Here is a 13,545-nt window from a genome sequence, read left to right as displayed (position 1 = left end):
AAAAGAGGCAAAGACAGGTAAAAAAAAACAAGTGAAGAGAGGGGTCCACACAGATACAATGCAACCGATGGGGGAGGGGGGCAAATAATAAGGCACAGGTAGTCACCCCCCAGGGAGAGGTTAGAGGAAATCAGTGATCATTTAGGACCCTGAGAGAAGGGTTAGTGGAAGGCACCAATACTTTTGCACTGGCCCTTTACACACCTGTTTTGAACAGTGAACAAGGCAAAAGGAGCAGGTTCTGCTCTGGAGTGACCCCCGGGAGAGGGGGGGGGGATCTGCTCTGGAGTGACCCCCGGGGAAGGGGGGGGGGGGGGATCTGCTCTGGAGTGGGACCCCCGGGGGAGGGGGGGGGGATCTGCTCTGGAGTGACCCCCGGGGGAGGGGGGGGGGATCTGCTCTGGAGTGACCCCCCGGGGGAGGGGGGGGGGGAATCTTGCTCTGGAGTGACCCCCGGGGGAGGGGGGGGGGGATCTTGCTCTGGAGTGACCCCCGGGGGGAGGGGGGGGGGATCTGCTCTGGAGTGACCCCCCGGGAGAGGGGGGGGGGGATCTGCTCTGGAGTGACCCCCGGGGAAGGGGGGGGGGGGGAATCTGCTCTGGAGTGACCCCCGGGGGAGGGGAGGGGGATCTGCTCTGGAGTGACCCCCGGGGGAGGGGGGGGGGGGGGGATCTGCTCTGGAGTGACCCCCGGGGGAGGGGGGGGGGAATCTGCTCTGGAGTGACCCCCGGGGAGGAAGGGGGGGGGATCTGCTCTGGAGTGACCCCCGGGGGAGGGGGGGGGGGATCTGCTCTGGAGTGGACCCCCGGGGGAGGGGGGGGGGGGATCTGCTCTGGAGTGACCCCCGGGGGGAGGGGGGGGGGGATCTGCTCTGGAGTGACCCCCGGGGGAGGGGGGGGGGGGATCTGCTCTGGAGTGGACCCCCGGGGGGAGGGGGGGGGGGGAATCTGCTCTGGAGTGGACCCCCCGGGGGAGGGGGGGGGGGAATCTGCTCTGGAGTGACCCCCCGGGGGAGGGGGGGGGGGGAATCTGCTCTGGAGTGACCCCCGGGGGAGGGGGGGGGGGATCTGCTCTGGAGTGACCCCCGGGGGAGGGGGGGGGGGATCTGCTCTGGAGTGGACCCCCGGGGGAGGGGGGGGGGGGATCTGCTCTGGAGTGACCCCCAGGGGAGAGGGGGGGGGGGGATCTGCTCTGGAGTGACCCCCAGGGGAGAGGGGGGGGAGGGGGAATCTGCTCTGGAGTGACCCCCAGGGGAGAGGGGGGGGGGGGGATCTGCTCTGGAGTGACCCCCAGGGGGAGAGGGGGGGGGGGATCTGCTCTGGAGTGACCCCCGGGGGGAGGGGGGGGGGGGATCTGCTCTGGAGTGACCCCCCGGGGGAGGGGGGGGGGGGGATCTGCTCTGGAGTGACCCCCAGGGGGAGGGGGGGGGGGGAAATCATCTGCTCTGGAGTGACCCCCAGGGGAGAGGGGGGGGAAATCATCTGCTCTGGAGTGGACCCCCGGGGGAGGGGGGGGAAATCATCTGCTCTGGAGTGGACCCCCGGGGGAGGGGGGGGGAATCATCTGCTCTGGAGTGGACCCCCCGGGGGAGGGGGGGGGGGAATCATCTGCTCTGGAGTGACCCCCGGGGAGGGGGGGGGGGGGGGAATCATCTGCTCTGGAGTGACCCCCGGGGGAGGGGGGGGGGGGAATCATCTGCTCTGGAGTGACCCCCGGGGGAGGGGGGGGGAATCATCTGCTCTGGAGTGACCCCCGGGGGAGGGGGGGGGAATCATCTGCTCTGGAGTGAACCCCGGGGGAGGGGGGGGGGAAATCATCTGCTCTGGAGTGACCCCCGGGGGAGGGGGGGGGAATCATCTGCTCTGGAGTGAACCCCCGGGGGAGGGGGGGGGAATCATCTGCTCTGGAGTGAACCCCGGGGGAGGGGAGGGGGGGGGGAATCTGCTCTGGAGTGAACCCCGGGGGAGGGGGATCTGCTCAGGGAGCTATTACCAGGAATGTGGGAGGTGGAGGCACTAATCTGGATTATCAGGGGAGGAGGAGGAGGAGGACAGGGTCAGGAAGGATGGGGGCCAGCACAGTATATGGAAGGACTACAAGTCCCCAGCTATCCAAGACACGCTACATCAGGTGACAGTAGGCGCTCCTGTACCCACATTTACAGGGTGGCGTTAACCCCTTCCTGTCTTAACTAATTTAAGGGGTTAAACAAAATAAAGCCCTGGCATAGGGGGGACATGTCCACGGGGCAGCTAGGGGGGCTCAGGTGCACACACTTATAGGTGGGCGCATGGAGCTTACAACTAACCGACAGCAGCGCTGGCACCCATCATCCTGGAAAGTGGGTGCCAATCTGAGAGTTATGGAGATGTATGCACCTAGGTGGAGCCTGGGAGTGGGCACCGGGATGGCACCCATGGGTGCCCAGGTGTACTCACTTTTATAGGCGAGGGCCGCAGCGGTCTTGATGGTGACGGTCCCGCACAGGGACTCCCCCGGGCTGTAGATCACCCGGCTGTCCCTGAGGCTGATCTCAAACAGCTGCACCTTCCCCATGGCCGAGCGCAGACTGCAGCTCCACAGCCTCAGCCCGCAGCCACACTGCCCACGTGACGTCACCAGCGCCGCCCACAGCCCCGCCCCCCGCAGACACACTGCCCGCGTGACGTCACCAGCGCCGCCCACAGCCCCGCCCCCCGCAGCCACAGCCCCGCCCCCGCAGCCACACTGCCCACGTGACGTCACCAGCGCCGCCCACAGCCCCGCCCCCCGAAGCCACACTGCCCGCGTGACGTCACCAGCGCGGCCCACAGCCCCGCCCCCCCGCAGCCACAGCCCCGCCCCCGCAGCCACACTGCCCACGTGACGTCCCCAGCGCCGCCCACAGCCCCGCCCCCCGAAGCCACACTGCCTGCGTGACGTCACCAGCGCCGCCCACAGCCCCGCCCCCCCCGAAGCCACACTGCCCGCGTGACGTTACCAGCGCCGCCCACAGCCCCGCCCCCCGAAGCCACACTGCCCCGCCCCCCGCAGCCACACAGCCCGCGTGACGTCACCAGCGCCGCCCACAGCCCCGCCCCCCGCAGCCACACTGCCTGCGTGACGTCACTGACGCCGCGCCCTCGACACCGCGCATCTCAGCTGTCAGCCTGGAGGAAGATGAAGCTGTCAGGAGGTTTTTTTATTATTATTATTATTATTATTATTGTTTTATTGTTATTATTAATTTTCATTATTATTAATTATTTTCATTATTATATTTTAATTATTATTTATTATCACTATTATTATTTATTAACATTTTTATTAATGTATTATTATTTATTAGCATTATTATTTATTTTCATTATTATGGGCGGCACGGTGGCTCAGTGGTTAGCACTGCAGTCTTGTGGTGGCTCAGTGGTTAGCACTCAAGGCTCTCGGGCCCACTGGTCCAGGAAACCATTATCCAGCCCCATTTCCGTGAGATGGTTGGATTGTCATTGTAAATAAGCACTTGAACCTTGCCTCTCCCCCCATCTCATTGTAGATTGTAAGCTCTCACGAGCAGGGTTGTATTTTTTTGTATTTTGTATACACTGTATTTTGTATACACTATTTTTTTTTCCCCTCTAAATATTGTATTTCTATAACTGCTACTTGTTTGTATATGATCCTCCTGAATTGTAAAGCGCTACGGAATATGTTGGCGCTATAGAAATAAAGATTATTATTATTATTATTATTATTAGCACTGCAGTCTTGCCGTGCTGGGGTCTTGGGTTCTAGTCCCACTAAGGACAACATCTGCAAGGAATTTGTATGTTCTCCCTGTGTTTGCAGGGGTTTCCTCCCACACTCCAAAAACATACTGATAGGGAATTTAGATTGTGAGCCCCAATGGGGACAGTGTTGCCAATGTATGTAAAGCGCTGTGGAATTAACAGCACTATATAAATGAATAAAATTATTATTATGAATTTATTATTATATTGTTATTATTTATTATTGTTGTTATTAATAATAATAATAATAATTATTATTATTTTATTAAAATTTATGTTATTTATTATCATTATTATGTTAGATTATTATTGTTTATTATATTTTAATTATTGATTATTATTGTTATTATTATTATCATCATTATTATTATTAATTATTGTTTTAATGATTATTTATTATTGTTATCATTATTATTATTATTGTTATTCTTTATTAACATTTTTATTAATGTATTATTATTTATTAGCATTATTATTATTTATTTTCATTATTATGATTTTATTATTAATATATTGTTACTATTATTTATCATTGTTATAATAATAATAATTCTTATTATTATTAATAATAATAGTATTACTATTATTATTATATTATCATTATTATTTTAGATTGTTATTATTTATTATATTTTAATGATTTATTATTATTTCTTAACATGATTATCATTATTGTTAAGTATTATGTTTTTATTATTTATCATTGTTATAATAATAATAATTCTTATTATTATTAATAATAATAGTATTACTATTATTAATATTATATTATCATTATTATTTTAGATTGTTATTATTTATTATATTTTAATGATTTATTATTATTTCTTATCATGATTATCATTATTGTTAAGTATTATGTTTTTATTATTTATCATTGTTATAATAATAATAATTCTTATTATTATTAATAATAATAGTATTACTATTATTATTATTATTATATTATCATTATTATTTTAGATTGTTATTATTTATTATATTTTAATGATTTATTATTATTTCTTATCATGATTATCATTATTGTTAAGTATTATGTTTTTATTATTTATTATTGTTATCATTATAATAATAATAATTATTATTATTATTATTTTATTATTATTATTTTGGTACCATTATCATGCATTACTTTTTTACAGGTATTATTATTATTATTATTATTATCTTAGTCCATATGAGCCTGTTCTTCCACCACTTTCACAATCATAAAGGCTCGTTATGGGTTTTACCAAGTAAAAAAATCATCAAATTAATGATCACATACCTAGAGCATCATGTTGGCTCCCACCTGGGCTTTACCATATTCCATAAAGACCCCAAGTCTGTCAGATTTTTTTTCCAAAATCTGTGAAAAATTGGAGCAGGCTCTTTGGAAGCGTCCCGCTATGTGCCCATACAGCACTCAACTTTATCGTGTTTTTTACACGACAGTTTTTTTGGTGCTGAGACCCCACGGTTCACTAAAACAAAAGGCCACGAATCCTTAGGGTATGTTCACATGCAGCTTTTTTTATATATTTTTTTGTTTTTTAGGTTCTGAGCCATTTCTTATCTCAATGGGGAAAAACTGCAGTAAAAAAAAGTTGAAAGAATTGATATGCTGTGTTTTTAAAAATGCACCACAGCGTAAACAAATGCACCGTATGAATGAGGCTTTAGGAAGTTTAGAATGCAGCTGTTTTTTGCAAAACAAAAAGCATCAAAAATGCTACATGTGAACAAGCCCCTAACTGAGCATCGTCTTGTTGAAGACAGACGGACAGACTTTCCACTTAGCCCAGGTTCGATCCCTCCAGTGTAGTGAATGGCCGGGCCGGCGCCCCCAACCTGCAAACCCGGGTAAGAGCAGAGGTCCATAATGCCTTGGGGGGCACACTCTGCAGTTCGCACCATCACACAATTTATGTATGGAGGAGGTGCCCTCTGAGGGTACGGAGCCGAGCCCCCCCCATAGAGCGGACGCCGGGGGGCCTAAAAAAAACAGGGGTGGGGTACACTGGGTCACGTAAGTGAGTGCATATACCTGAAGCCGACCATGGGATCTCCAACCATCAAACTTCTGACTGCTAAAAAGTTTTGTAAACTTTATCTGCAACTCAGGGGAACTCTTTGGCTATGGTCACATCATGGCAGTGATACATAGGTGTATTATTTCGGCACTATATAGTGCACCATTGAAAGGTATTGTACGGTCACCAACCATCTGCCAGCAAATATAATGGTAAGAATTAACCCTTGCTTCTTCCTCCAGTAATACATAACAAACAAGTAATGGATCTGTCCTCGCCGGCCTGTGTATGATGGAGGCTCTGAAAGAAGGAGCGTAAATATTTTATAAGCACATGTCTCATGTGCGGCCATTATAATCGCCTCTCATGGTCTTGGCTTTGAACAGTTTATGAATAATGATACTTTATAAAGGGCAAGTGAGTTCATAGGTGCAAATCAGGCGAATGCTGTATGCAAATAGTGAGATGCTGCACATCTGCCTAGGAAGCTCCAGAGCCGGCCGAATACATGTGTCAGTACACCAGTGTGTACAGGTACTGCCCAACTGATCGGATCAGATCTTACTTGTCAGCTCCACCTGCCTCTGGACTCATCAGCCACTTTAAACTCTTATGCTGGTGGTTTAGGGGCTCCATATCTAGTTACAGCTTCCTTTAAGGGAATATCCCCAATGTGTTCACCCCTTCTAATCATTTCTCTTTGTATCTCGTCTACAGCCAACAGCACTCATGCAGCCCCAAACCATCACCCTCCACCACCATGCCTGACTGTAGGCAGGACGCACTTGTCTTTGACCTCCTCACCTGGTTGCCACCACAACACATGCTTGACACCATCTGAACCAAGTAAGTTTATCTTGGTCCCATCAGACCATAGGACGGTTCCAGTAATCCATGTCTATAGTCTGCTTGTCTTCAGCAAACTGCTTACGGCTTTCTTGTTCATCCTTAGAAGAGGCTTCCTTCTGTGCCAACAGCCATGCAGAGCATTGTGCTGCAGTGTGCGGTGTATGGTCTGAGCAGTAACAGGCGGACCCCCCACCCTTGTAACCTCTGCAGTGTGCAGTGTATGGTGTGAGCACTAACAGGGTGACCCCGCACCCCTGTAACCTCTGCAGTGGGCGGCATATGGTCAGAGCACTGACAGGCGGACCCCGCACCCCTGTAACCTCTGCAGTGTGCGGCGTATGGTCAGAGCACTGACAGGCGGACCCCGCACCCCTGTAACCTCTGCAGTGTGCGGTGTATGGTCAGAGCACTGACAGGCGGACCCCCCACCCTGTAACCTCTGCAGTGTGTGGTGTATGGTCTGAGCACTGACAGGCGGACCCCCCACCCTTGTAACCTCTGCAGTGTGCAGCGTATGATCTGAGCACTGATAGGTGGACCCCCACCCCTGTAACCTCTGCAGTGTGCAGCGTATGATCTGAGCACTGACAGGCGGACCCCCACCCCTGTAACCTCTGCAGTGTGCAGCGTATGATCTTAGCACTGACAGGCAGACCCCCACCCCTGTACGTATGATGTACGCAATGCTGACTTCACTCATACGTCTATTCTGAAAAGACGACCTCTGGATATTGTCACGCTCCCCGGGTCCTCACCCCCGCTCCCCGGCTCACCTGCCACGCTCCCCGCTCTCCAGCCTCCGGTGCCCGTCCTTCCCAGGCCCCCCTGGTGCCCGATTCCGGCGCCCGACGGCTTCCCAGGATCTGGCCGGCTCCCCTGCGTCCTCCTCTCAGCCTCCTTCCCTGGCTTCTGGCACCCGGGCGGCGCGCATGCGCATTAGGGCGCGCGCGCGGTCACTGACCCTTTCTTAAAGGGCCAGCGTCCATTAACAGGAAATGAGGTTGAACAGGTACAGGGTATAAAGGGGGTTAGTGTCCAAGGGGGCGGGGCCTGATCTTCGTGTTTTCCAAGCTAGGAGTCAGGTCTCCTTGTGTCGTCTTGCCATACTCACGTATCTCTCTTCTAGAGCTGATCCTGCCTCGCCAGCCGGGCCTGCTGAATCCCGAACCCCGCACGCTGTCCGTCTGCCATCTGACAGTCCGTACCATCTCGGATCCCTGCAGTGACCCGTCATCTCGCTCCAAAAGGTTCCGGACCCCGCCTGACATCATCTCGGCTTCCGAACCTGAGCTACGTCACCCGGACCACCATCCGTGACTCCGTGGTCCCAGGGACTTCTTCGGTACCTTCACTTGCACGGACTGTTCTACTGCCCATACTGCTGCAGCTACCGGACTCCTTACCACCATCTTAGAGTTCGGCCCAGTGGATCCACCTCCTGGGTCTGCCCGACCGCCTGGCCCTGACAGTAAGATCAGGCCATGGATCCCGCTGCAGCACTAGCGGCCTTGCAAGAGGAACTCCAACGCCAGCGTGAAGTCCAGACCCGCATGCTGAACTTTATGACCTCCGTGGACACCCGCCTGTACACGTTACAAGCGGCAGTTACGCCTTCAACGTTCCGGGCCTCCACTAGTCAATCCACGGCTCCCGCACCCGTGGCAGCCTCTTCGACTGCTTCCCAACTCCGTTTGGCTTCACCACCTCGTTATGCCGGAGATCCCAAGACCTGCAGGGGCTTCATAAACCAATGTTCCCTTCATTTCACGCAGCTACCACACTTGTTTGCCTCCGACCAAGCCAAGGTCGCCTTCATCATGTCTCACCTAGAGGGCGAGGCACTGGCGTGGATGAACCCCTTGTGGGAGAAGGAGGACCCTATGACCAAGGATCTTCAAGAGTTCCTGCAGGCCTTTCGCAGCACCTTTGACGAGCCGGGACGCGCCTCTGCGTCTGCTTCATCCCTTCTCCGCTTACGTCAAGGAACACTGACGGTGGGCCAATACGCCATCCGTTTCCGCACCTTGGCTTCAGAACTCGGGTGGAATAATGAGGCCCTAACAGCCGCCTTCTGGGAAGGACTCTCGAGTCGCATCAAAGATGAGTTGGCGGGTCGTGACGTGCCCTCCACCCTAGATGCTCTGATTGCCCTAGCAACTCGAGTGGACCTTCGTTTTCAGGAGCGCTCCAAAGAGCTGTCTCGTGAGAGACGTCCGGTACGGCATTCTTCTCCCCCACAGAAGCCCTCCGTCTCTCAGTCAGCAACAGCTGGGATTCCCGTCCACGAGCCCATGCAGATCGACCGAGTACGACAGTCTGAACAACGTCGAGCAGAGCGGCTCGCCAAGGGTCTCTGCTTTTACTGCGGAGAGGACACACACCTCCTACGCTCCTGTCCGGAAAGGCCGGGAAACTCCAAAGCCTAGGGTTGGTAGGAGAGGCCTCCCTAGGTGCTGGGACTCTCTCAGACCCGGTTATGTGGACTGTACAAGTGTCAACGGGAGAGACGCGCTTCACGGCTGAGGCATACCTCGATTCTGGAGCAGCAGGCAATTTCATCCAGCAGGCCACTGTGGACAAGTACCAGCTGCCTGTTACTCTACTCGAGAAGCCCCTAGTGATTGCCTCTGTGGATGGGAGACCTCTCTCTGATACCATCTCCTGGGTCACCAGACCGGTCGAACTGCGTATCGGTGCCCTGCACACCGAGAACATCGCTCTCTACGTCCTTCCACACATGTCCCATCAAATCCTGCTGGGACTTCCCTGGTTGCGGACTCACGAACCATCAGTCAGCTGGGGTACTGGCGAAATCACCCGATGGGGTCCTGCTTGTCATGAGAAGTGTCTGAAGTCCATACAACCCATCCGACGACCTCCGGTTCCAGAGAACCTACCGGAACTGCCCTCGGCCTATTGGTCCTTCGCAGACGTTTTTGACAAGAAGGAGTCTGAGGTACTTCCGCCACACCGTCCCTACGATTGTGCCATCGACCTGCTCCCAGGAGCAACACCACCTCGAGGACGGATATATCCGTTGTCCCCCGCCGAAACCAGGGCCATGTCTACCTACATCACAGAGAGCCTGGCAAAGGGATTCATCCGGAGATCCTCCTCTCCTGCGGGAGCAGGCTTCTTCTTCGTTAAGAAGAAAGAGGGTGACCTACGCCCATGCATCGACTACCGGGGTCTGAATCAGATCACCGTCAAAAACAAGTACCCTCTGCCGCTCATCCCTGAATTGTTCGACCGGCTCAGAGGAGCCCGTGTGTTCACCAAGCTGGATCTGCGGGGTGCCTACAACCTAGTTCGTATCCGCTCTGGGGACGAATGGAAGACCGCGTTTAATACTCGCGATGGGCACTATGAATACTGCGTGATGCCCTTCGGCTTGTGTAACGCACCAGCAGTCTTCCAAGAATTGGTGAACGACATATTCCGGGACCTCCTCTACATCTGTGTAGTAGTTTATCTGGATGACATCCTTATCTACTCTCCGGACCTCCAGACCCACAGAGAGAACGTACAGCTGGTCCTACAGAGACTGAGAGAGAACCGTCTCTACGCCAAATATGAGAAGTGTGTCTTTGAGCAGTCCTCTCTTCCTTTCCTGGGATACATCATCTCGGGTACTGGACTGCAAATGGATCCAAAGAAGGTCTCCTCCATACTCAACTGGCCTCCCCCTTCTGGACTGAAGGCAATCCAACGGTTCCTGGGATTCGCCAACTACTACCGCCAGTTTATCCCTCACTTCTCTGCCCTGACTGCTCCTCTCTCCGCTTTGACCAAAAAGGAGGCTAATCCAAAGGACTGGTCACCTGCGGCCGACGCCGCGTTTTGCTCACTGAAGCGAGCCTTTGCCTCCGCTCCTGTACTCCACCGTCCGGAGTTAAACCGCCAGTTCACCTTAGAGGTGGATGCCTCCTCCTCGGGAGCCGGAGCAGTGCTCATGCAGAAGTCCTCCTCCGGGAAGATGGTGACTTGCGGTTTCTTCTCCAAGAGCTTCTCAGCGCCTGAACGCAACTACACCATCGGTGACCGAGAACTATTGGCAGTCAAACTGGCTCTGGAGGAGTGGCGCTACCTCCTGGAAGGAGCAGTGTACCCCGTGATTATCTACACGGACCACAAGAACCTGGAATACTTGCGGTCCGCTCAGCGACTGAACCCACGGCAAGCCAGGTGGTCCTTATTCTTTGCCAGGTTTGACTTCCAGCTCCATTTCCGACCCGCGGACAAAAATGTACGCGCTGATGCCTTGTCTAGGTCTTTCATGCCCATGGAGCAGGAGGAAGAGACTACCCAACCTATCATCTCTCCTAGCAAGATCCTTCCGGTGGCCCCTGTCACCCTGGCCCAGATACCGCCCGGAAAGACCTATGTCTCTGAGACTGACAGACAAAAAGTGTTACACTGGGGCCATGCCTCAAAAACAGCCGGCCATGCTGGCCAGAAGAGAACATGGGGTGCGATTGTACGCCATTACTGGTGGCCATCCCTTCGCACGGACGTCGCTGCTTTTGTCTCTGCCTGCTCCTCTTGTGCCAGGAACAAGACGCCCAAACACCTGCCCTATGGCCGTCTTCTGCCTCTGCCGATACCCTCAGTTCCGTGGCAACACATAGCAATGGATTTTATTACTGACTTGCCATTGTCCTCCGGACACACGGTCATATGGGTCGTGGTGGACCGGTTCTCCAAAATGGCTCACTTCGTCCCTATGGCTGGACTGCCCTCTGCTCAGGAACTCGCGGAAGCCTATATACATCACATCTTCCGCTTGCATGGCTTTCCATCCCACATCGTGTCCGACAGAGGAACTCAGTTCACCTCCCGCTTCTGGAGGGCGCTCTGCACACATCTGGGAGTGACTCTGGACTTTTCTTCTGCTTACCATCCTCAGTCTAATGGCCAAGTGGAGAGGGTCAATCAAACCTTGACCTCCTTCTTACGTCACTATGTCAACGCCCATCACGACGACTGGTCCACGCTTCTGCCTTGGGCTGAATTCTCACATAACCACCACATCAGTGAGTCGTCCTCCAAATCTCCCTTCCATGTCGTTTACGGACTACAGCCCTCCGTCCCATTGCCTATATCCCCTTCTTCGGATGTCCCTGCGGCTGATACTGTAGTCCGTGACTTCGCTGCCATTTGGGACTCTGTCAAGGCGTCCCTGGGACGCGCTTCCCAGCGGATGAAGAAACACGCTGACAAGAGGCGTCTGGACCCTCCGTGTTTCTCTCCTGGAGATCTAGTCTGGCTTGCTTCCCAGTACATCCGGTTGAAGATACCATCCTACAAGCTGGGTCCTCGCTACATCGGGCCGTTTAAAGTCCTCAGCAAAATCAATGAGGTCTCCTACAAGCTCCAGCTCCCGGCCACGATGAGGATACCCAACTCCTTCCACGTCTCCCTGCTCAAGCCGGTTGTCCTTGGTCCCTTCTCCGCTGCTGCCAGTTCGGCTCCTCCTCCTATAGCCGATGACGACATCTATGCGGTAAGGGATGTCGTGGCCATGAAGACCATACGTGGTCGACAGTTCTTCCTGGTGGACTGGGAAGGGTATGGTCCTGAGGATAGGTCCTGGGAGCCCAGGGAGAACGTGGGCACTCCTCTGATCCGTGCCTTCATGTCCCGATTGCGGGGAGGGGGGCGTGGGGGGGGGGTACTGTCACGCTCCCCGGGTCCTCACCCCCGCTCCCCGGCTCACCTGCCACGCTCCCCGCTCTCCAGCCTCCGGTGCCCGTCCTTCCCAGGCCCCCTGGTGCCCGATTCCGGCGCCCGACGGCTTCCCAGGATCTGGCCGGCTCCCCTGCGTCCTCCTCTCAGCCTCCTTCCCTGGCTTCTGGCACCCGGGCGGCGCGCATGCGCATTAGGGCGCGCGCGCGGTCACTGACCCTTTCTTAAAGGGCCAGCGTCCATTAACAGGAAATGAGGTTGAACAGGTACAGGGTATAAAGGGGGTTAGTGTCCAAGGGGGCGGGGCCTGATCTTCGTGTTTTCCAAGCTAGGAGTCAGGTCTCCTTGTGTCGTCTTGCCATACTCACGTATCTCTCTTCTAGAGCTGATCCTGCCTCGCCAGCCGGGCCTGCTGAATCCCGAACCCCGCACGCTGTCCGTCTGCCATCTGACAGTCCGTACCATCTCGGATCCCTGCAGTGACCCGTCATCTCGCTCCAAAAGGTTCCGGACCCCGCCTGACATCATCTCGGCTTCCGAACCTGAGCTACGTCACCCGGACCACCATCCGTGACTCCGTGGTCCCAGGGACTTCTTCGGTACCTTCACTTGCACGGACTGTTCTACTGCCCATACTGCTGCAGCTACCGGACTCCTTACCACCATCTTAGAGTTCGGCCCAGTGGATCCACCTCCTGGGTCTGCCCGACCGCCTGGCCCTGACAGATATGATGCTGAGCTCGTGCACTCAGCTTCTGTCGTCGACTATAGCGAGGCCCGTTCTGAGTGGATCCTGTCTGGTTATACCGCTGTATGGTCTTGGCCACTGTGCTGCAGCTCAGGTTCAGGGTGCTGACAATCTTCTTATAGCCTCGGCCATCTTTATGTGCGGCAACAATTCTTTTATTCAGCTCCTCAGATAATTCTTTCCCATAAGAAGCCATGTTGAACATCCAGTATGAGAGAGTGTGTGAGGGGTAACACCAAATGTAACACCCCTGCCCCCCATTCACACCGAGACCTTGTAACACTAATGAGTCACATGACTCCGGGGAGGGGGAATGGCTAATTGAGCACAATTTGGCCATTTTATACTAGGGGTGTACTCACTTTTGTTGCCAGTGGTTTAGACATTATTGGCTGTGAGTTGGCTTATTTAGAGGGCACCAGATTTACACTGTTATACAAGCTGCACACTGACACTGTACATTGTATACAAGCTGCACACTGAC

General features: G+C 53.3%; 1 protein-coding gene and 1 long non-coding RNA gene across 2 annotated transcripts in view; one reads left to right on the top strand and one right to left on the bottom strand.

The window, feature by feature from the left end:
• Positions 1-2,611, bottom strand: part of ARRDC1 (arrestin domain containing 1) — a 29,489-nt gene extending 26,878 nt beyond the window's left edge. The window contains exon 1 of the mRNA XM_075322999.1: positions 2,439-2,611. Within this exon, the coding sequence (XP_075179114.1) occupies positions 2,439-2,556 (118 nt within the window). The 5' untranslated portion in view covers positions 2,557-2,611. The remainder of the gene's footprint in view (positions 1-2,438) is intronic.
• Positions 2,612-3,122: 511 nt separating this feature from the next.
• Positions 3,123-13,545, top strand: part of LOC142250777 (uncharacterized) — a 154,743-nt gene continuing 144,320 nt past the window's right edge. Inside the window, exons 1-2 of the long non-coding RNA XR_012725266.1 lie at positions 3,123-3,175; positions 6,497-6,625. This is a non-coding gene — a long non-coding RNA (uncharacterized LOC142250777). The remainder of the gene's footprint in view (positions 3,176-6,496; positions 6,626-13,545) is intronic.

This window comes from Anomaloglossus baeobatrachus, chromosome 9 (assembly GCF_048569485.1).
Source record: "Anomaloglossus baeobatrachus isolate aAnoBae1 chromosome 9, aAnoBae1.hap1, whole genome shotgun sequence".
Taxonomy (NCBI): domain Eukaryota; kingdom Metazoa; phylum Chordata; class Amphibia; order Anura; family Aromobatidae; genus Anomaloglossus; species Anomaloglossus baeobatrachus.
The sequence above is the reverse complement of the archived record's forward strand: the minus strand, read 5'-3'. Positions and strand labels throughout refer to the sequence as shown.